The sequence below is a fragment of the Nematostella vectensis genome, chromosome 3 (assembly GCF_932526225.1).
Source record: "Nematostella vectensis chromosome 3, jaNemVect1.1, whole genome shotgun sequence".
NCBI lineage: Eukaryota > Metazoa > Cnidaria > Anthozoa > Actiniaria > Edwardsiidae > Nematostella > Nematostella vectensis.
Genome location: NC_064036.1, coordinates 18,962,686 through 18,986,304, shown reverse-complemented (window position 1 = coordinate 18,986,304; position 23,619 = coordinate 18,962,686). Strand labels below are relative to the sequence as shown.

Genomic DNA, 23,619 nt, shown 5'->3' with positions numbered 1-23,619 from the left:
GGTCCAAGATGGCGGCAGAGGGACGTTCTGTGGACGAAGACGTTTTGCTGGAAGTCGACGTTGGTTTCAATGAATTCGACGATGAACTGCTTAACGAAGACGAACTAATATCAGAAACTGCAGCTAGCTCAAAGGACGAGGTACAAAGAAAAAGCAATGAAGCAAAATCAGAGGACAAGAAAACCTCAAACTGTGAACTACAAAATGTGCGGGAAAGCAGGAAACCGAGTAAAGATAAAATTAATAATAAAACTTTAGTAAATGAAGATGGAGAAATATCTAGTCCGAATGAAGACATGGACATTGATTTACAAACTACTGACGTTAGAAATGACAGCTCAAAAAGACACGAGGGTGCAGATGACAGTTATGGTAAAAACAAAGGCATTAGGACACGACGCAGCGATAGGACGGTGATCCATAAACGAGGATTAGATGCCTCAAGCGATGAAAAGATGGACCTTGATGAACCAAATCAAGTGAAAAGATTAAAAATCGGCGACTTTCACACTGTAGGAGGTAAGAGATTTAAATGTGTAAACTGCATAGCTGTCAACCTCGCTTTAGGAAAAACCTTGAGAAAATACAGTGAATGTATCAAAAGTACTGTACCAAGATGGCTAATGCTGTAGAATACAGTAAATTTATGGATATTTTCAAGTAAATTAGGCTTGAAAAAAGTTCAAAATCTTGAGACTCTTGCCTAATGCGGGAGAGTTGACAGCTATGAAACCGCCAGATCTGTCAAGAAGAGTGGAAAGAGGTGGACAAAGCTTTTGTTGATTTAATGAGGTTACATAAGAAACAAGAATGTCAGTGCCCTTGGCCATGGTGCTAGCCCCCACAACATACAATTGACCATTTCTAAAGCTTCTCTTTTATATTTTCTTTTGTGTGAAAAACAATTGTTTTTTTCTTCTGTTGTTAACTGTGAAATTTTATTTAGGGAAACTAGCTGAACAAAAGAAAAAACGTGGAGGAGTCAAAAAGAGGTCCCGGATGTCTAAATACCTGCTGTTACGTGAAGAGCAGCAACGGCATGTCCGGCCAAGTACAGATCACCTTTTTGTCCCCCTGACTATAACAGAAAATGACTCAACTGAGGACATAGCTAAAGAGCTTGCTGATAGACTTGAAGAGGTGAGTGATACGTACATGTAGCATACCTTTTGGATCAACTAGTAAAATACAGTAACTGCTTTAAATGAAAATTTTCAATACAAGTATAGACACATTATCAACAAAAAGCTTATAATCTTATTTAATATTCAGTCCTTCCCCCCAAAAAAATGGTCTCACTGACATTTCAAGCTAAGCCCCCCATCTCTTTTTATCCCCATCTCTATTTTACCACTCCACTTCTTTACCCCTTTCCTTCTTTACCCCTTCACTTCTTAATCCCTTCACTTCTTTGACCTCTCACTTTCCTACCCTTCCACTTCTTTACCCCTTCACTTCTTTACCCCTCCACCTCTTCACTTCCTTATCCCTTCACTTCTTTACCCCTTCACTTCTTTACCCTTTCACTTCTTTACCCCTTTCCTTCTTTACCCCTCAATTACTCTACCCCTTCACTTCTTTACCCCTCCACTTCCCTACCCCTTCACTTCCTTATCCCTTCACTTCTTCACCCCTCCACTTCTTTACCCCTTCACTTCTTTACCCCTTTGCTTCTTTACCCCTCCACTTCTCTACCCCTTCACTTCTTTACCCCTCCACTTCCCTACCTTTACTTCTTTACCACTTCACTTCTTCACCCCTCCACTTCTTTACCCCTTCACTTCTTTACCCCTTCACTTCTTTACCCCTTCACTTCTTTACCCCTTCACTTCTTTACCCTTTCACTTCTTTACCCCTTTCCTTCTTTACCCCTCAACTACTCTACCCCTTCACTTCTTTACCCCTCCACTTCCCTACCCCTTCACTTCCTTATCCCTTCACTTCTTCACCCCTCCACTTCTTTACCCCTTCACTTATTTACCCCCTTCTTTTTTACCCCTCCACTTCTCTACCCCTTCACTTCTTTACCCCTTCACTTCTTTACCACTTCACTTCTTTACTCCTTCACTTCTTTCCCTTCCCTTCTTTACCCCTTCCCTTTACCCCTTCACTTCTTTACCCCTTCACTTCTTTACCCCTCCACTTCCCTACCCCTTCACTTCTTTACCACTTCACTTCTTTACTCCTTGACTTCTTTCCCTTCCCTTCTTTGCCCCTTCCCTTTACCCCTTCACTTCTTTACCCTTTGTAGGCAAAGACGGATTTGATTCATCGTGTTGTAAAATGCATTGGTCATACAAAGGCTCTGCAACTTTTTGAAGAGACACTTGAAATCCAAGAACAAGGAGGTATTCCCACTGCAAACAAAGATCGAAGGTAATTAGAATACATACTGTAAGGATGCTATAAATGTTTGAGATTTTTGCAACTTTAGACTCCACTGATTGCCCAGCTGTCCTTTTGGTGTAGTTGACCTGTGAATAACTACTCAGCGCTGCCCCACTTTTTGGTTGTGAACATGACTCAGTACATGACAAAAATAAAAGATAACTTAAAATGTAATCTTTGGTAAAAACTACCGTACTACAGTATAATATATTTATAAAATATTTAAGTTTATTATATATGGCAACAACCACTTCCGGTGGAATCGAGCACGCTGAATGGCTGTTGAGCGGTCCAGATCCTCCTGTAACGACCGAGGTCATTGCAAAAAAAATTCCTGACTGACGACTCACTCAAGAAAATCAAAATAAAAAAAAAATCTATTTTTTTTCTACGCTGTAACTGAAATTTTTTCCCGCTTTTCTTTAACGATGAGCGAAGATAGTAGTCATTCAAAGAGTGAGTTTTATTACCCTGACCATGAGGAAGAAAACAAAAGAATAATTGAGGAAAAAAGTAGCCAAGAGAAAAGTAGCCAAGAAGAATTGTTGCAGTACGTCAAAGAACAAAAGAGGGAAAACACTGAAAAAAACAACAAGTGACATGAATACATCCAACCGTTTTCTTTCCAAAATACGTGAGAAAGCAAAATGGAGGGCTTTTGCACAGACCTAGGCCTGGGGCCTCGGTCTGTACAGAAGCCTGCTGGCTAAGATTTTTCTGGACGGACCTCGCGCTCGGTTAATAAGTAGTATAAAATAGACTTGTTTTAGGTATCTTTCAAGCACTTCATTTCATATTTGAGACAGGCTACAAAGGCTCTAAAATGTTTTAATATTTAACTGCCTCTTAAACTCCTTTTTATACAAATCCACACAAGAAACCAAACAAAATTAATTTTGTTGATACCGTAGGCTTGATAAAGGCTTTTTTTTATTCATTTCTGTTCAATTTGTACCAGCTTTCCAGTGACATAAAACTAGGTACTTCCCATGAAATGTGACAGGATGAGTATTATTTTTTTTTTTTACATTTTACTATAGACGGACAAGCGGAGGTGTGTTTTTGTACCTGCTAAAAGCGAAGGAGTATGCAACCAAGGAACAAGTGAAGGAAATATATAAAATATATAAAAAAAACTGCTAAAGGAAAAACAAGCCAGAGTAAAGGAAATGATGAAGAATGGCTAGCAAAGCTAAGATGTCAAAAATGATGAAGAATGGCTAGCAAAGCTAACATCTCAACAATGATGAAGGGTGGCTTCCTAAGCTAACATCTCAAAACCAAATGAAATCGGAGTTCTTGGAAAAGGAAGAAATGCCACAGTACACTACATGTGAAAAAGTATAGCCTGGAAGAAACTTAACAGCATCGCGCGCGTTTTTTTTTTTTTTTTTCGTGTAGATTGAGTTATATATATGATAAGATATACATGATTCTTTTTCAAGAGGTCTGTTTGATGCGCGAGTTTAATAGCAAGAGAAAACTGTCATAGTTTAGTTGCCGCCGACATTACACTGTCTTTGTTTTGCAAAGGCAAGCGATGATCAATTGTCACCTCGCTCTCTCGGCTTGCGTACGGCCCATACTAAATCGACTACTTTACCGATTGCGACATTATTTATAGCAAATTAAAGCTGGGATATAGAGGATTCGTTTTTGAGGGGTCTATTTGATGCGCGAGTTTAATAGCAAGAGAAAACAATCATAGTTTAGTTGCCGCCGACATTAACATACCGATGCCGTCGTCAATGTTTTACAACAGCGTTTTCCACAAGTGAAATTTACGACACTTCCTAAACACAACATCATGTCATGCAAGTGACAAACAACTACATGTAGTGTTTGACTAGCCGGCGAGACTTTGTATACAATGACTAGACTAGACGGATCTTCTAGCCGACAAGACTTTGTATACAGTGACGAAACGGTGAGACTTGTACGTTCGTTTGTTGTTGTTAAAACTCACACATTGTCTGATTGTCGTGATCTTATAATTCGCATTTCTCTCGAATTAGACTAACATACTTTATTTGACTCAGAAGCTAAAAAAAATTTGAGTAAAACCAATCATTTCCTGGATGTAAAAATACAAAGGATATTTCAGTAGGACGATTCGGTAGGGCGGCAGTGATTGTTTGACACACGCCTTGGATTCTATTTCACTGTTCGACAAGAATGATGCCGCACAACTTTTATTCCTTTCGTGCATCAAGAACCTGATCCTGAGAAACCTGAGAAATTGATCTCTGTATATAGACTAAGGCTTTCGTCTTTATTTCGGTGCGATTTCATAAAACGGCTAAGAACAGTGATATTTGAAACGGAGTTCAACACATAACATTCGTTTTTTCCCTTCAATACATGGTAAAGTACAAACTAACACCATCCGAAAAATATCAAGACTAAAGATTTCGTAGCGATTTTAGTAGCACGGAGCGCGGCGAAATATATTAGTTCGACACGGCTTTGGTAACTTCTCGTAGTTTGAGCAAGAAAGCACCAATCCAACACACAACCTTAGCATTTATTCCTTCTTATCAATACAAAAAAAAATATTTCTACTTCGATTGGTAAAACTACTAGGCATGAAGTTTGTAGAGATCAGTTTTATTGCCGATATAAAGTAAAGGAGCTAAAGCTGTATCAGGCTTTTGAATAGCGGAATCCTATCACATCCAACGCCAAACGCCGAAGTTTTCTTTCCGCATACAAATGCATGACTTTGAGTTGTAGCCACAAATACTCTCAAGGGATTCCATAGAAGTTAATGAGGCAAACAGGTGCGTGTAGTTTTGTGCGTGTAGTCCACTCTGGGTGGGTGTAGTTCGAGTGTATGAATCTAATTACACTCAGACTACACGCAAAAAACGCGCAAAATTCGCGCAGAATTCGCGCACAAAATGTTAAATTCCCTGAAGGCTGTACTGTAAGTAGGGGCTGAAAGTTATTTTATCTTTTAAGTTCAAATAAAAAGTAGCCGGCGCTCGGTGGAAAATAGCCGGCGCTTCCGCCGGCCGCCGGGGCCTAATGCAACCCCTGAAAGCCGTTGATTGTTTTGTAAAATTCTCTTCATCTCCATGTATCATCCCTCTACTTCACCAATAGTGTTGATACAAATATACTGTAAGTATGATGGGCATGGTGTTGCTAGTACTGTACATAATATTGTAAGTATAGCCTGCAATGCAGTGTTTTCATAACCGCCATCTTGGATTTTGAGCAAAATGAAAAACGCTCCCTCCCCCTTTTTTTATTTTTCCTCAAAATCCAAGATGGTGGCTAATAATTGCTTGAGGCCGGTTTTTCGCTATAGAAACACCTGGTAAACGCATACTCATCTCTTTATCTTTCAAATGAGCAAAAGAAACAAAGACATCTGACAGACTAGAAGCAATCCAGGATTTTGAGCGAAGGGCTCATTACTTATCTAGCCATTTTTACTTAGGTAGCTAGCTCGCAGTGGTGCCCAATTTTCCTTCATCACAGTGGACCTCCTACCGAACTACTCCCCCCCCCTTGTTACTGGCCTTAACATATGCTGACAAATGTTAGTATATAATAAAATGTTGTCAGTGTAACGGCAGATGTCGATTGGTAAGTTCAACAACCGTAAAATACCATGGGTATTATTATATTAACCAAATGCAGGAAAATATGGATCAATCATATGGTAGTCCATTGAATGTCATCAATGTCTGGCTCCGGCATCTCTGGAGTCCATTTAAAACATTTATTTTTGCAAATAATTAGAACCCATAAGCACCTGCGGTCTTGGAACTGCTATTCGCCATTTGTACTGACAACCTTTCTTGAATTAGGTATTTGGTGGCTGTAAGAATAATGGTGAGGGATGTGATTGCACAGTCATTTGATAACTGAGTTTAATAATATTCTTTCGTCTATTCCCCGTGATGTATGTATCAGTTTGGTACTAAAAAGGTGTCATATTAAAACTGCACTGTTGACATCCTTGAAAATATAGATTCATAATTTAGCCTCAGGCTCAATGAAGAAAAGTTATATATAGAATAGAAAATAATTCCATTTCTCCCTAAAAAAAACCCTGCTACCGCCAAAACCCCAATAGTCCTCAGCAAATCGGTTTCCAGCATTTTTTGGCCATGTCCACAGCTTTATAAATACAATGAATGCCATTGTTCAATAGTGTTTAAGGGCGAGCGGATCATTCTTCCCCAGTGACTCCTCTCATTCCCACTGCCAAACACATATGGCCCCAGGACCACACGGCCAATAGTGGTTGAGCCTCGCACAACCCCATGGTTCATCAGCGAGAGGACTAGGCACGAGTCACTCAGCTGTTCTGTGGGAATGTTGAATGACATGTCGTGTTTAAAGATGGGGCTTGCATCGCCGTCGGTTGATGGCGTTCGTTTGGTCTTCACTTTGCGGTTTAGATGGATGCGACTGATCTTGACAAAGTACTCTAGACAAAGAATATGTTTTACTCAAACTCTATAGACCACGTAATGCATGATGGGCAAGTGTGCATGATGATGATGATGATGATAAGGTAGGTGTGGCTATAGGTTGGTACCTTATCTTAAGGTAGGTGTGGCTATAGGTTGGTACCTTATCTTGAGGTAGATGTGGCTATAGGTTGGTACCCTGTCTTAAGGTAGGTGTGGCTATAGGTTGATACCTTGTCTTAAGGTAGGTGTGGCTATAGGTTGGTGCCTTGTCTTAAGGTAGGTGTGGCTATAGGTTGGTACCTTGTCTTAAGGTAGGTGTGGCTATAGGTTGGTACCTTGTCTTAAGGTAGGTGTGGCTATAGGTTGGTACCTTGTCTTAAGGTAGGTGTGGCTATAGGTTGGTACCTTATCAGGAGGTAGGTGTGGCTATAGGTTGGTGCCTTATCTTTAGGGAGTTGTGGCTATAGGTTGGTACCTTATCTTAAGGTAGGTGTGGCTATAGGTTAGTACCTTATCTATCTTGGCTATAAGTTGGTACCTTATCGGGAGGTAGGTGTGGCTATAGGTTGGTACCTTGTCTTTAGGTAGGTGTAGCTATAGGTTGGTACCTTATCTTGAGGTAGGTGTGGCTCTAGGTTGGTACCTTATCTTAAGGTAGATGTGGCTATAGGTTGGTACCTTATCTTAAGGTAGGTGTGGCTATAGGTTAGTACCTTATCTATCTTGGCTATAGGTTGGTACCTTATCGGGAGGTAGGTGTGGCTATAGGTTGGTACCTTGTCTTTAGGTAGGTGTAGCTATAGGTTGGTACCTTATCGGGAGGTAGATGTGGCTATAGGTTGGTACCTTATCGGGAGGTAGATGTGGCTGTAGGTTGGTACCTTATCGGGAGGTAGGTGTGGCTATAGGTTGGTACCTTATCTTAAGGTAGGTGTGGCTATAGGTTGGTACCTTATCTTAAGGTAGATGTGGCTATAGGTTGGTACCCTGTCTTAAGGTAGGTGTGGCTATATTTTGGTACCTTGTCTTAAGGTAGATGTGGCTATAGGTTGGTACCTTATCTTAAGGTAGGTGTGGCTCTTGGCTGGTACCCTGTCTTAAGGTAGGTGTGGCTATAGGTTGGTACCCTGTCTTAAGGTAGGTGTGGCTATAGGTTGATACCTTGTCTTAAGGTAGGTGTGGCTATAGGTTGGTACCTTATCGGGAGGTAGGTGTGGCTATAGGTTGGTACCTTATCGGGAGGTAGGTGTGGCTATAGGTTGGTACCTTATCTTAAGGTAGATGTGGCTATAGGTTGGTACCTTGTCTTAAGGTAGGTGTGGCTATATTTTGGTACCTTGTCTTAAGGTAGATGTGGCTATAGGTTGGTACCTTATCTTAAGGTAGGTGTGGCTATAGGTTGGTACCTTATCTTAAGGTAGGTGTGGCTCTTGGCTGGTACCCTGTCTTAAGGTAGATGTGGCTATAGGTTGATACCTTATCTTAAGGTAGGTGTGGCTCTTGGCTGGTACCTTATCTTCAGGTAGGTGTGGCTATAGGTTGGTACCCTGTCTTAAGGTAGGTGTGGCTATAGGTTGATACCTTGTCTTAAGGTAGGTGTGGCTATAGGTTGGTACCTTATCGGGAGGTAGGTGTGGCTATATGTTGGTACTTTATCGGGAGGTAGATGTGGCTATACGTTGGTACTTTATTGGGAGGTAGATGTGGCTATAGGTTGGTGCCTTATCGGGAGGTAGATGTGGCTGTAGGTCGGTACCTTATCTTAAGGTAGGTGTAGCTATAGGTTGGTACCTTATCTTAAGGTAGGTGTGGCTATAGGTTGGTACCTTATCTTAAGGTAGGTGTGGCTATAGGCTGGTACCTTATCTATCTTGGCTATAGGTTGGTACCTTTATGGGCGTGGCCTTCAAATTGTAGTATGTTGCGTGCTTGTCGCACACCCACCACCAGCCTTGAGGTACCGGGGTTGTACGTAAGAGACAAGGAAATCTCACCACGACTGTGCCCGTACGTCTGCCAAAACAAGCGAAAATCAGATCTCATATATGCCATACAGGTGCCGTATATTATATAAGATATCGTATATGCCATACAGGTCCTGTATATTATATCAGATCTCGTATATGCCATACAGGTCCCGTATATTATATCAGATCTAGTACATGCCATACAGGTCCCGTATATTATATCAGATCTTGTATATGCCATACAGGTCCCGTATATTATATCAGATTGTGTACAGGCCCGTGCCCAGGGGGGGAGGGGTGCGAAAGTCCATTTTCGGCTCTCAATAGACGTGCTATTTGTAGACAAAACTATAAAACATAAGCTAGATCACTTTGGTAAGTCATTAATCCGTAATTAAGACTTTATTTGTAGCCAAATCCGACAATAAACGTCCCTTGGAGATACTGCAAAGCCATAAAAAATCCCGTTTTGTTCTTTTGAGGGTGGTCAGATTTTTATCAGTTAACTGAAGCCCTCCCCCTCCCCCAGGAAAAATTAGGTCCACTTTTAAGGATTTCGCACCCCCACCCCCAAGAAAAATCCTGTGTACGGGCCTGTCGTATATGCCATACCAGATGCTGTTTATTATATTAGGTTCTGTACATAATACTAGATCCCAAACTCCTTTACTCACTTGGCCAAGGCCATACTTAATATATTGTAGCTTAACTGTTCTGGTCATATACAAGGTCTGAAGATGTAAAACGGGTGTGGTCATTATCGTCCATCGACTAAAGTCAAGTCTGCCCAAGGGTGGCACTGCGGCAAACTCGCCTCTGAGATGATGGTTTTGGCCCTCGTACTAGTTGTCGCATTAGTTTGGCCTTTGTAAGGGATAACTAACACATGTCGGTTCAAAGTCTTGAGCCATACAAACTAAGGTACTAGCCTGGTGTGACCTTAGACTGCCAGTCAACGACGCGTGCTGACGACCGTTCATTGGGGCTTGATCTCTTTACTTTAACTGACATTGGGGCTTGATCTCTCTCTACTTTACCTGGCATTGGGGCTTGATCTCTCTACTTTACCTGGCATTGGGGCTTGATCTCTCTCTACTTTACCTGACATTGGGGCTTGATCTCTCTCCACTTTACCTGGCATTGGGGCTTGATCTCTCCACTTTACCTGACATTGGGGCTTGATCTCTTTCTACTTTACCTGACATTGGGGCTTGATCTCTTTACTTTACCTGGCATTGGGGCTTGATCTCTCTAGTTTACCTGGCATTGGGGCTTGATCTCTCTACTTTACCTGACATTGGGGCTTGATCTCTCTACTTTACCTGACATTGGGGCTTGATCTCTCTACTTTACCTGGCATTGGGGCTTTATCTCTCTACTTTACCTGTATTGGGGCTTGATCTCTCTCCACTTTACCTGACATTGGGGCTTGATCTCTCTACTTTACCTGGCATTGGGGCTTGATCTCTCTACTTTACCTGGCATTGGGGCTTGATCTCTCTCTACTTTACCTGACATTGGGGCTTGATCTCTCTCTACTTTACCTGACATTGGGGTTTGATCTCTCTACTTTACCTGACATTGGGGCTTGATCGCTCTACTTTACATGGCATTGGCGCTTGATCTCTCTACTTTACCTTGCATTGGGGCTTGATCTCTTTACTTTACCTGGCATTGGCGCTTGATCTCTCTACTTTACCTGGCATTGGGGCTTGATCTATCTACTTTACCTGACATTGGGGCTTGATCTCTCTCTACTTTACCTGACATTGGGGCTTGATCTCTCTACTTTACCTGACATTGGGGCTTGATCTCTCAACTTTACCTGGCATTGGGGCTTGATCTCTCTACTTTACCTGGCATTGGGGCTTGATCTCTCTACTTTACCTGACATTGGGGCTTGATCTCTCTACTTTACCTGACATTGGGGCTTGATCTCTCTACTTTACCTGGCATTGGGGCTTGATCTCTCTACTTTACCTGACATTGTGGCTTGATCTCTCTACTTTACCTGACATTGGGGCTTGATCTCTCTCTACTTTACCTGGCATTGGGGCTTGATCTCTCTACTTTACCTGACATTGGGGCTTGATCTCTCTACTTTACCTGACATTGGGGCTTGATCACTCTCTACTTTACCTGGCATTGGGGCTTCATCTCTTTACTTTACCTGACATTGGGGCTTGATCTCTTAACTTTACCTGACATTGGGGCTTGATCTCTCTACTTTACCTGGCATTGGGGCTTGATCTCTCTACTTTACCTGACATTGGTGCTTGATCTCTCTACTTTACCTGACATTGGGGCTTGATCTCTCTCTACTTTACCTGGCATTGGGGCTTCATCTCTTTACTTTAACTGGCATTGGGGCTTTATCTCTCTCTACTTTACCTGACATTGGGGCTTGATCTCTTTCTACTTTACCTGACATTGGGGCTTTATCTCTCTACTTTACTTGACATTGGGGCTTGATCTCTCTCTACTTTACCTGGCATTGGGGCTTCATCTCTCTCTACTTTACCTGACATTGGGGCTTTATCTCTCTCTACTTTACCTGACATTGGGGCTTGATCTCTCTCCACTTTACCTGGCATTGGGGCTTGATCTCTCTACTTTACCTGGCATTGGGGCTTGATCTCTCTACTTTACCTGACATTGGGGCTTGATCTCTCTACTTTACCTGACATTGGGGCTTGATCTCTCTCTACTTTACCTGACATTGGGGCTTGATCTCTCTACTTTACCTGACATTGGGGCTTGATCGCTCTCTCTACGGCCATCGTCCCGTCCAGGTCTTGCCCCTTGAGAGAGAAAAGGGTGTGGCCGATGGGGCATAGCTTATGTAGCCTTGTACAGTCGTACACCGAAAAGCGCAGCGTCTTCTCCTTCACCTCATTCGTATTCAGTTTAAAAACGAACGTCTCATCGAAGTTGGGGTCCCACGTGGATTGCTTTACGTACGACTCTAGCACAGGTTTCTCATCCGGCAAGAGACAAACCAGCACTTTAGGGTCACATGGCATGACGTCATAATGCGGGCAGTCGCCGACATCGATCACGTGATGTCTGACCGGAAGTCGCTTTGCACCAATCAGGTGAATTGTCAGTTGCTCTTCGTACTTTTGGTAGCGCGCCTCGAAGAGTAGCGTCCCTAGAGGGGGAGGCTCGGGCGGCTGTGCTAGTGCGATGGCGAGCTCGTTACACTGAGTGTAGGCGGTTGTGTCGATGGCTCCGATGTTTGACGAGACGACTGACGAGGACCGCCTCTGCTCGGATGGCTCGTATTTCTTGGGAATGGAGAACTCGCGTGATTCTGAGGAAATTTAGTAGAATGGTAGTGATCTGCGAATAGGACAAGAGCACCCCGTCCCTCTCACCCTTTCTCCCTCCCTCCCTCCCTCCCACCCCCCCACCCCCCGTCTCCGTCCAGAACACCCTAGTATGGTAGTGATTTGCGACCGAATGGGACAAGATCACACCCTCCCCCTCTCTTTCTCCCTCTCTAGATTGGGAAAAGTGGCTCAATCTTTTCGATGATATCTATTCGCCATTTGTACGTTGCAAGGGTATTGGGTCGAGTTAACAAGCGAACTGCATACTGGGACGATTTTAGGGGGCGCAATTCAACATGGCGTCGACGTTTTGTTTATTGTTTTGTTTGTTTGTTGTTTTGTTCGTTATTGTGGCACCTTTTGCTTGCGCCTTCTCATCCTCCGTCACCTGGGTCTCGCCTGCCAATGCTCCGCCCATTTTCTTCCCTTATGATGTTTCTCCTCTCCGTGACTCATCCACTCTTCACCGTGACGTCACTCTTTCTTTCGTGACGTCACTACTTTTCTTGGTGACGTCACCCCCCTTCGTGAGGAAGGGCTGATAATTCTCATAAACTTCTGTAAAAAGATGACACTGTGTTTTTATTGTTTCATTTATCCTGACTTTCTATGCGCCTAATCATCACATAAAATTGTAAAATTCATGATGAGTGAACATGTGACGATTTTCTCGATGCGAAACTTTCGGTCTCTGGTCTCCATGCAAAACTTTCGGTCTTTTGTCCCGTTATATCAAGGTTGTACTCTACTTCCTCTATCTTCCATTCATACTATAAGACAGACTTTTTAAGCAGCATTTCCGATATTTTTTTTGAAAAAAAAAAAAAGAAAATCTAAAATTATCCAAAATGAGTACATTTAAGAAATATAATGACTTTCTGGTTGGCAAACTAGCGCGCGCACCGGCTTTTAGATGCAGGATAACCAATAAAAAAGCAACTTATTCAGCGCTTATGAACAAGCCTGAAAGTTTCTTTGTTAGAAAGTGCCGGTTTCCCGGCAACCTGAATTTGGTAAAATAATGTCGATATATATTTTCCTCTCGCGCGAGTAAAAATGTGCCAAAGCAGTGCGATTATACGGAAAGCTTATTTTAAACGTTATCGTTATTTTAAAGGTTATCACTTCTAGAAGTGTACAAGGATTGAGTAGTATGGAAACGATAATCAATGTGACAGGTTGCGCGTTAATTAACTATAGCAAAGGTTATAAAAATGCAATAATATTATCATTTTTGGTTCGCCCTGTTTCTCTTTCCTTTACTTGCATTTCTGGCTTTATTATAAACAAAATAAATCAATAAAAGATGTGATATATTTATTGGGTCTCCTTGCCTAACCCTTAAAAATAAATCAATATTTTCCCGACGAAACTCACGAATTCATTTGTGCAACAAAAGTTCTAATTCTATACTACCCTACTAGAGTTAAACACGAGTGTTTATAAGGCAACACCATGCCATTAATATCTTCCGTCAAAGCATATCAAATATCTCGAAATTTAAAGACCTGACAGATAGAAAGTAATGTTTTTTCCCGCTCCATCTAGACGGCTATAGCGAATTTAACCGAATTCAAATGCGCAACAGCAAAAAATCCTCGAATTGAAATTTACAAGTTGGGAAATATGATTAATTTCTACTTCTCTTTACGATTCCTAAGTATACTGATAAATACAGATCACCTATTTTTAAAAAGCGTGGTGCCAGCGGTGCTACTATTATCAAAATCGTCAAAAATCTAACCAGCAATTAGCGTTTAAAAAAATTATTGCGTTAGAAGGTTTACTCCATCGATGCTATAAAGGAAAACAAAGTTCTACGAAAAAAGCGCAGGATAAACACAGCTTTTTATTTTTCTTTGTTTTGCTCCTTCAAACATTTGCAAATCAAAACGTACAAAATCGAAAGAACTGACACAGTTAAAGCTTTCAAGAAATTGATTATAATTAACACATTTTCCCATGCTTCTAAATATCGACGGGTTACGCTTTTATGTTTACCTTGTGTTGTGCATTATTTTCTATTTAGCCCCTTGATATTTTCCGTTGCTCACTCGTCGATCTTGTGTTTATTTGCATGGACTATTCGCTAGTCACCCTTCTGTTCGAACTGGCCTGTGATTGGCTCATTTTACTACACGCTGGCTCATGTTATGAATATATTTTTTTGTATTGATCATTTCCTATCCCATTTTGTTTGCTTTTATATATAGTTGATGAGGAAATTATTGCCCTTTAGTACACCGATTTTTTTTCCATCTCACATAATATCGTATATTGTTACCCTAATCCGGCATTTTTAAACCTGGTGCTGACGAACAACATGCACTATAACGTCAACAAGAATTGTCAGCCGGCGCTTAAAGCGCAGTTTGAATTTTACTTATATTTTGCTTATTTTTCATGGATTTAAAAATGTAAGGGATTTTTTATCTACAAAAAGCTCTAAAAACCATGAGGTTCAGAGCACGACAAGAAATTCATTTCTCACACACCTGTTTTGATGAAAGCAAGTCTCCGGTTATCCAGTACCCGCTACCGCTACTTGATGCGCGTTGTTAACCGCTATGCGGGTTTACTTGATGGTGATATGCGCTATGCGGGTTTACCTGAGGCTGTTTCGCGTTCCCTTGTGTTTATATGCAAAACATGAGAGGCTCGCTAAGCATTCCCAATAACTGCGAAATTGATAGGCACTCTAATCGCTCTCAAAAAGGTCAACCCTATAACTAGTAATGACGTTATGCCGCAGGCCTTACACGCTAAAGGGTAATTGGTTATCCTGTGTTTTAAAACGCACACAGGAAACTCGATTGCGTTTACGGATTAAGGGTATAAAATCATGAAAGCGACTGCGCTCTTTTAAAATTCGTATCAAGGCATTGTCTTTTCGCAGGCGTGTGTAAGTTAGGCTTGATTCAGCGTCACAGCGCAACTCTTGCCACACTTGACGCGTAGGTACATATGATAAACGTCCCCTCTTTACCGATGATCCTAGTATGATGCGTAGGTACATATGATAAACGTCCCCTCTTTACCGATCCTAGTACGACGCGTAGGTACATATGATAAACGTCCCCTCTTTACCGATCCTAGTACGACGCGTAGGTACATATGATTATCGTCCCCTCTTTTCCGATCCTAGTATGACGCGTATAGGTACATATGATTATCGTCCCCTCTTTATGATTATCGTCCCCTCTTTACCGATCCTAGTATGACGCCTAGGTACATATGACAGACGTCCCCTCTTTACCGATCCTAGTATGACGCGTAGGTACATATGATTATCGTCCCCTCTTTACCGATCCTAGTATGACGCCTAGGTACATATGACAGACGTCCCCTCTTTACCGATCCTAGTATGACGCGTAGGTACATATGATAAACGTCCCCTCTTTACCAACCCTAGTATGACGCGTAGGTACATATGATTATCGTCCCCTCTTTACCGATCCTAGTATGACGCGTATAGGTACATATGATTATCGTCCCCTCTTTACCGATGATCCTAGTATAACGCGTATAGGTACATATGATTATCGTCCCCTCTTTACCGATCCTAGTATGACGCCTAGGTACATATGACAGACGTCCCCTCTTTACCGATCCTAGTATGACGCGTATAGGTACATATGATTATCGTCCCCTCTTTACCGATCCTAGTATGACGCCTAGGTACATATGACAGACGTCCCCTCTTTACCGATCCTAGTATGACGCGTAGGTACATATGATAAACGTCCCCTCTTTACCAACCCTAGTATGACGCGTAGGTACATATGATTATCGTCCCCTCTTTACCGATCCTAGTATGACGCGTATAGGTACATATGATTATCGTCCCCTCTTTACCGATGATCCTAGTATAACGCGTATAGGTACATATGATTATCGTCCCCTCTTTACCGATCCTAGTATGACGCCTAGGTACATATGATTATCGTCCCCTCTTTACCGATCCTAGTATGACGCCTAGGTACATATGATTATCGTCCCCTCTTTACCGATCCTAGTATGACGCCTAGGTACATATGACAGACATCCCCTCTTTACCGATCCTAGTATGACGCGTAGGTTTGAATTTCCGGTTGCATCACCAGAACGCCCTAGCACGGCGAGCCAAATTCCGCCTTTTGATTTTACACTTCGGGAAGTACTCGATTTTCCGAGGAACACGCAATACAAAGGGTGTGTTTTCTTGACGGAATCTGCGTCTTCGGTTGTGTGTGCAATGATGCGAGTTTTTTTGTTTAGTAGTTACTGCTACTGAAATCCCTGCTGTTGTGTTAAAAAATATATTGTCCAACTAGAGAACAAGAAATAGCATATATGGTATCATAGACAGAAAAGGTTATTGCGCATATCGTCTTACTCGGATGATGAGACAATTCACTTGATACACTCGTGCTGGTTTCGCTACAGACCAACGTAAGGGTTCGTCAAGCGTGCAGGAACGGATGCATTCCGAGATGATTGGAGCGGTTCGCCGCGCATGCTTCACGTGCCTTGAAACACCTTGAGATTCGATCCAGCCGCACGCAAGAAAACATGGCAGAATAACCCCGAATACAACACTCAACTGTGCATGAGACATCCTTTTTGTCACAAACAAAACTCGATGGGAATGGAAAATACTGTACTGAACCCAATGGCATACCGGACGGACGTGAGGTGAGTGCTGTTTTCATGAGTCTTGTCTAGATATTTCACGCCATGTATTACACCACGATTTCACATAAATATATATAAATATATTTTAAATAATCCAAATAACAACATTTTTAAATTCTAAAAAAAGATTCTATGCACGTGCTAGAATGATCCCGAATGAAGTCATTTTGGGCTCTTTAGTTTATCCGATAGCTGTGCTGGAAAATAATAGTTGTTACTAGGTCAAAAGCGTCTGATATGTTTTACCAGAATTCTATTTATGGATAAACATCCCCGAAAAAAAATAGAAAAAAATAGTCAATCAATCTATACACGGAAAATAGGACCCCGAGATCGACGTAAGGGCCCAGTAAGTCCGATATGTAATTGAGTGTTTATGAGTCCAATTTAGTGGTTTCCAGTTCTCGGCCATAGTAGTACGTTGATCTTAATCCTTGGTTTATTGATGTTTGGTCAAAGAGTAGTTATAATACCATAAAACCACTCGCGGGATCACAGTGTGAAACGGGGGAATGTGAATAATACACATGAAGAGACCATCATGGTCTCTTGTACACATAGAAGAATATCATATGATAAAACCACTCGCGGGATACTTGCGGGATTTCTGCGGGATCACAACTTCTACGCGAAAAATAGGGAATTATAAACAATACTGCCGTTAACAATCCCCCACACCCTTATCCTTCCTTCCGTATAGGGGTAAGGACTAATTCCTTAGGGGTCTCGGAGACAAGATGCAAGCATAGGGGAACCGATGAATTTATGGAGGGATGATATTTTGTGAGCCCCCATCCCCACATTTAAAACACGTTTGTAGTCGAGTTCCGCATCGTCTATTTCCCGATTGACTGGATTTTCACTTGGCCTTCTCAGGAATATTGCCTCTGTGTGTGATTCGAATTCTAGCATTCTAGCAGGGGTTATTTATAGATGCATAATTTCAGCCGTTTTAATTTTGTCAAATGCTTATAAGTCACTCAAATACCTCCGGACCATTTAGCCACTTGTCATTCATCAATGCCGGATATAGCCTGAACGTTTGGCACGAATAGGCCACGGTGTCGTTTCATTTCTAATTTTGGGAAAGTTTGGTCAGAGTATTTTGGTGCGAAAATTCAAGGGACAAAAGCGGTATAAACAAACAATAATTATACAGGTATGAAACTACAGGGGATGGCCAGTAATTTTTAAGGCAAAGGTTTAAAGAAATTTTGTCCGTCCTGTTGGTTGTGCTCTGTTTTCTATTCATAAATTTGAAATTACACTTGTCGTAATGGAAATAAAGGTTTATATCGATGCGTAAAAATTAGTTCCTATTTTTACAAAGAAACACAAAACAAATCCATAATCATTCAATAACGGAAGCTTGAAGGTCGCTACTACGTCACGTTTCTAATAAGCAATTTGGCTATAGATGGAACCAAAAATTAAAAATAGGATAGGGGTAATTCAACAGGGGCTGTATCATCCTTTGCGCCTCTTGTTTGCGCATTAAGTTACTCATCGTACTAAGGTTTGAGTGTTTATTAAAAGATCCGTTAGTAAACACCCGTGTTCGGTTCTCTTTGCTTGCTTCGGTCTCTTGGTTGGTTGAGCTAACCGTGACCCAAGTGAAACTCGTGATGAGGTCCCTTTAAAGTCCCTCTAATGATAATAAATATGAGGAACCCACCCTCGTCATGATGCAGATAGTCGTAATAATAATCACGTAGTTACTCTTATTAACCAGAAATCGGTAATTATTTGCAAAGCCCTTCCATTCTCGGCCCAATAAGTCATAGCGATTTTGCCTTTCAGTCATATTTTGTTTCTGACTGCGGCTCTAGTGATACATCTATTTATTTTGAGTCAGATGATTCACATTGAGTTTTTACTTTTTGGCGCCTTGTTCTTTGTGGGGTTATTTCTACGTCTATAACAAACTTAGCCACCGTTGCTTTCGATCCAAGCGCTTAGTACGTGTTCGTTACAGTGCAATGATATCGAAATTCTCGAACCGCCTACGATTTAATTTTGTATAACCAAATTCCCCTTATTCCGTCGACAAAAACATTTCAAAACATTGTGCTTATATCATCCATTTCCCGGTAGTGAGAAAAGTGTTGTGATTATTATATATTTTCTTAACTCCATACCAAGGGCTTGACTAGTTTTCGTATAAAACTGGTAAGTCTCTCTGTTTCTATATATATTTGTGTGTTATCGATTATTTCGTCTGAAATCTTCTTTTAAATAATACAAGATTATATATCGGTTGAATGTCTCTCAATGATAGGCTTTGTTATTTTAATATCGATTTGGTATCATATCTCTTAAAATACTGTATTCTTTAGAGGTCTGGGTGAACACTCCCCCCCCCCCCCCCCCCCCCACGCCCCACACTAGACACAGACATAAGTTTATTGGAGCAGTGTAAAAATCAAAGTTACATTGGCTTTTGCCCAATAAGTGATATTAAAAAGTAATATTTACGCAAGTTCGTCTTTAATTTTAGTAGCGCCTTCCCTATCCATACCCCTAGGCAAGTCCCTGCTTTTATTCGTTTAAACACATCTTCTGTGACAAATTGCATATAACTATGGTTGATACAAATTCCCTAAAATGCGGAAAAAATGTACTATAGGGATTAGAAATTGGTGCGGAGAAAAGTTTATGAAGCTTTCAATATCAGCGTGAATGACTTTAAATTTGTAGGATGTTAGCCGATCTTAAACACCAGTTTTAAACTCATTAGTAAACTTTCTAGCCTTCCCACTTGGCTGTCATGTATCAAGTCTTGTATAATCCGTAAAATGCGGAATAAAAATAAAATACTTTAAATGCAAAACACTTTCGTGCTATCAGGCATGAACTCGTACATAGCTACATACCGCTAGTTCGGTAGCGCATTAAGATATCCTTCCGACGAACTTTTCATTTCAGTCAGGATGACAGAAGATGCTAATATCTGTAGAATAAGAACTTTGTAAGGAGATATACTTTAGAATTGAACTCACCCGCATTTGAATTTGTGAGCTCACACAGGGAGGCTTAATTAACCACTATGATATTGGCCGCAATGAGTGTTAAATTTAACCATATCAATATCGTATCTTTTGAATGAATACTATAGCGCCAAGCCAGAAGGAATGTTATGGTAACATGGCGCTATCGCTACCAAAATATATTCATATGGATCTGATTTATATGATTTTAATTTTCAGGGCAGTCTCATGTTGAGTGTAGACATTTCCACCCCTATCCCTACCAGTCCGCAGCCAGTGACAGGGTGGGGTATGTATTTACGTTTCCCTTGTATTTACCCTCCGCCCATGGGCAAAACAATAATCGCCCTACCCCCCCCCCCCCCCCCCTACCCTCCAACCATAACCTCCGTCTCACCGTCAGAGGTTAACTCTGACGTTAGAAACGATTCCAGGCAAAAATACAAATTAAGAACTTACAGATTATTTAAGACTGGTTATTCCCTGGAGGACTATCTTTTCCAGGTCACTAACTCTAATCATAGAATAGCTTTAACAAAATTAAGATTAAGCAATCATAAGCTAGAAATAGAAACAGGGCGCAATCAAAGGCCTTATAAAGCCCCTGAAGAGTGAATTTGCGAATTATGCAAATCTGGAGTAGGAAACGAAGAACATTTCCTAACCATTTGTCCCGCTTTCAAAGAAAAAAAGAAAAACATTAAAAAAATATAGAGAGACAAACGAAAAGATCAAATTCAGTAGAATGACGACGCAAGATGCGTTCCATTACTTTATAAACTATCCAGGCAAAAATATTTCAATACAAAAAGCGATCGCAAAACACATCTATGGACGCTTCTCCCTTAGGAACAGTATTATCTCTACATGACTTAAATAACTATTGTGTTGTGTAGAGGTCTTATATTGTTACAATTTATTGAGATTCACAGTCAATGTACTCTTTTGTATAAGACCCCAATAAAAACGTCTGTCTGTCCCCACTCTACCATCTCGTTTGTAGTATTTGTGGTCGTCATAGCTACGGGCATCTTTTGCGGCGTCCTCATGGCGTTTGGGGCATGCGCACTGTGCAGATGGCGACGCCGCCGAATGACCAAATATCGAGAGATTACTGATTTTTTCGAGCCCATACCGCGCATGGCTTCATCGCCATCACCGCTGTACAAATCGTTGGGTTCTCTGAGCGGCTCGCTTTCTACGTTTCCTGAGCTGCTTCAGCCAAATACGGACCAACTGGAGCCAAGACTGTACGAGACAAGGTATCAGATCGCCAATACTGATTATTATGAGTAATATGCTTAATCTTTTCTGATAACTCTGTGTTTTGTCTGGGAACCCTGTGTATATCAGGGACCTGCTATGGTCCGCCATCTTTAAAAGTGAGCTGAAGCTCACACAGAAGCTATATCCTTAGTTTCCTAAAATGTGATGTTCACGCGGAGTGCTACACTTAAGCTAATATAAGAGTGTCTGGCGGTGCAATTGATCTGATCTGTTATTGGTGACCATATTAATATATCATCATCATCATCATCATCGTCAACATCATCAACTTTATTAATATCGTCATCACTATAGCCGACATAATTCTTTTCATTTAAATAAATAATATATTACTATTTTTGTCAGAAGAAATGCACAAGGGTATTCCGTCACTATCGGATGAACTAAAAGCTATTTTGTTGCTCCTGGTGCTGCTGATGATTATGACGATGATAATGATAATATGATGATGACGACGACGACGATGATGATGATGATGATGACGATGACTTCTGCTTGTCCATTCGTGTAGGGACGATAATGACAACCATGTTGGTGGCTCCCCGTTCATGGGTCCTAGTCGTCTTTGCTTCTCGCTAAACTACTCTCATTACAATGAAAAACTCCAAGTCAAGCTCATTAGGGCGACAAGACTCACACCGAAAGGCAACAACGTCGTAGCGACGCCTTACGTCAAGATGTGCCTACTACCTGACCGGAAACGGAAGTTACAATCGACAAGGCGTCACCGGAACTCAAACCCAGCTTTCAACGAGGATTTCGTATTCTCGGTTCCAGCAGAGGAGCTACGAATGCGCACGTTGAAGTTTACAGTGTGTGACTTTGACCGGTTCTCGCGCCAGCAAGTTATAGGTCACGTGCACTTCCAGCTGGATTGTATTGATAATCTGATAAGCCCAGATGGAACAGGCGAAATATGGGTGGACATCAACGAGGACGACGCTAAGGTAAACACCGTAAAAATGCGGCGCGAGCTAGCGTGGCCACTTTGATGACGCTAAGGTACACACCGTAACAATGCGACGCGAGCTAGCGTGGCCACTTTGATGACGCTAAGGTACACACCGTAACAATGCGACGCGAGCTAGAGTGGCCACTTTGATGACGCTAAGGTACACACCGTAACAATGCGACGCGAGCTAGCGTGGCCACTTTAAAGACGCTAAAGTACACGCTGTTACAATGCGACGCGCGCTACGGTGGCCACTTTAATGACGCTAAGGTACATACCGTAACAATGCGACGCGCGCTAGCGTGGCCACTTTGATGACGTTAAGGTACACGCTGTTACACTGCGACGCGCGCTAGCGTGGCCACTTTGATGACGCTAAGATACACACCGTAACAATGCGACGCGAGCTAGCGTGGCAACTTTGATGACGCTAAGGTACACGCCGTAACAATGCGACGCGCGCTAGCGTGGCCACTTTGATGACGTTAAGGTACACGCTGATACAATGCGACGCGAGCTAGCGTGGCCACTTAGATGACGCTAAGGTACACACCTTAACAATGCGACGCGAGCTAGCGTGGCCACTTTGATGACGTTAAGGTAGACGCTGTTACAATGCGACACGAGCTAGCGTGGCCAGACAGTTAAGTGAATAAATCCAATTGGTTTCAAACTAATGAGGATATGACATGACTTCTTGAGCTAACCAGCGATCTTTGAGTGTACTACGGAGCACATTTCAAAACATTGTAATGTGGCCACGGTAGCGCACGTCGCATTGTTACGGTGCTTACCTTAGCGTCATCAAAGTGGCGTCGCATTATAATACCCGCAGCAATAACGAAGGTGCGCTTGAAAAGGCCTCATGTTGGTTTGACAACCGATTGGAGTGAATAGTTCGATCGAGAGGACAGTTGAGAGGGCTATTGAGTCCATGTGTCAAATGGTCATTCTATCATAAATTCACTTTTACCCCTTCCAGGTCCAATTAGAGAAAGGCCAGCTGCTGTTTTCGCTGCAGTACCTCCCAACAGCGTGTCGACTTACGGTCGCTATACTCAAGGGCAAAGACCTTAGAGTAGAAGGCGAAGAAACGACAGAAATAGGTGAGGTGTCCGTTAAATGTCGAGGGTTTACGGTGAACCGCTCTCACTTGTCTATGGTTAAGTAAAGTAATTATTGTCTTCCCTTCCAGATACGTACGTCAAAGTGTCCATGATCATGGGAGGCAAAGCGGTCAAAAAACGGAAAACTCCCGTCGTGAAGAAGACCTGCAACCCAGTGTTTAACCAGGCATTTGTGTTTTCCATGCCGCCTTCCTATCTGGAAAATGTCAGCTTCGTCATCTCCGTCATCGCGACTCCCAAGCGAGGCGGCAACAAAATACATGTTGGGAGGGCTGTGGTCGGCCCGTATATGTACTCCACGAGCCCAGGCCTTTCGCACTGGACCGATATGCTCGGCTCACCGCGTAGCGCGGTCGCACAGTGGCATTCACTTATATAATAGTGCTTTTCGAACATATTATTTTATTTTAAATAAATAAATTTTAAATCAGATCCTGTCGTAATACAACATGTCTCTTCAAACAACTTTCGGTTG

At 41.9% G+C, this 23,619-nt stretch overlaps 3 protein-coding genes across 5 annotated transcripts; 2 read left to right on the top strand and 1 right to left on the bottom strand.

Moving 5' to 3' along the window:
• Nucleotides 1-8: 8 nt before the first annotated feature.
• LOC5504269 (phosphorylated adapter RNA export protein) lies at nt 9-6,365 on the top strand. Its single transcript, XM_001625130.3, has 4 exons — nt 9-519; nt 947-1,140; nt 2,252-2,376; nt 3,429-6,365. Exons 1-4 carry the CDS (start codon nt 9-11, stop codon nt 3,529-3,531), a joined length of 933 nt encoding a protein of 310 aa, XP_001625180.1. The 3' UTR covers nt 3,532-6,365.
• Nucleotides 6,253-19,747, bottom strand: LOC5504267 (synaptotagmin-15). Of its 3 annotated transcripts, none has more exons than XM_048724441.1 (5): nt 19,665-19,747; nt 12,475-12,675; nt 11,530-12,098; nt 8,708-8,831; nt 6,253-6,832 (listed from the first exon to the last, which is right to left on the bottom strand). In XM_048724441.1, exons 2-5 carry the CDS (start codon nt 12,533-12,535, stop codon nt 6,522-6,524), a joined length of 1,065 nt encoding a protein of 354 aa, XP_048580398.1. In that variant the 5' UTR covers nt 12,536-12,675; nt 19,665-19,747; the 3' UTR covers nt 6,253-6,521. The 3 variants fall into 3 exon arrangements, with proteins under 3 accessions (XP_048580398.1, XP_032228449.1, XP_032228448.1); XM_032372558.2 differs by lacking the exon at nt 19,665-19,747 and adding an exon at nt 14,613-14,839; XM_032372557.2 differs by lacking the exon at nt 19,665-19,747 and adding an exon at nt 14,119-14,414.
• On the top strand, nt 16,221-23,576 carry LOC5504261 (synaptotagmin-C). The gene is made up of 6 exons (XM_032372550.2): nt 16,221-16,791; nt 19,998-20,067; nt 20,782-21,040; nt 21,577-22,012; nt 23,000-23,123; nt 23,213-23,576. The coding sequence occupies exons 2-6, from the start codon at nt 20,007-20,009 to the stop codon at nt 23,521-23,523; spliced, it is 1,191 nt and encodes a 396-aa protein (XP_032228441.1). The 5' UTR covers nt 16,221-16,791; nt 19,998-20,006; the 3' UTR covers nt 23,524-23,576.
• The last annotated feature ends 43 nt before the right edge of the window (nt 23,577-23,619 follow it).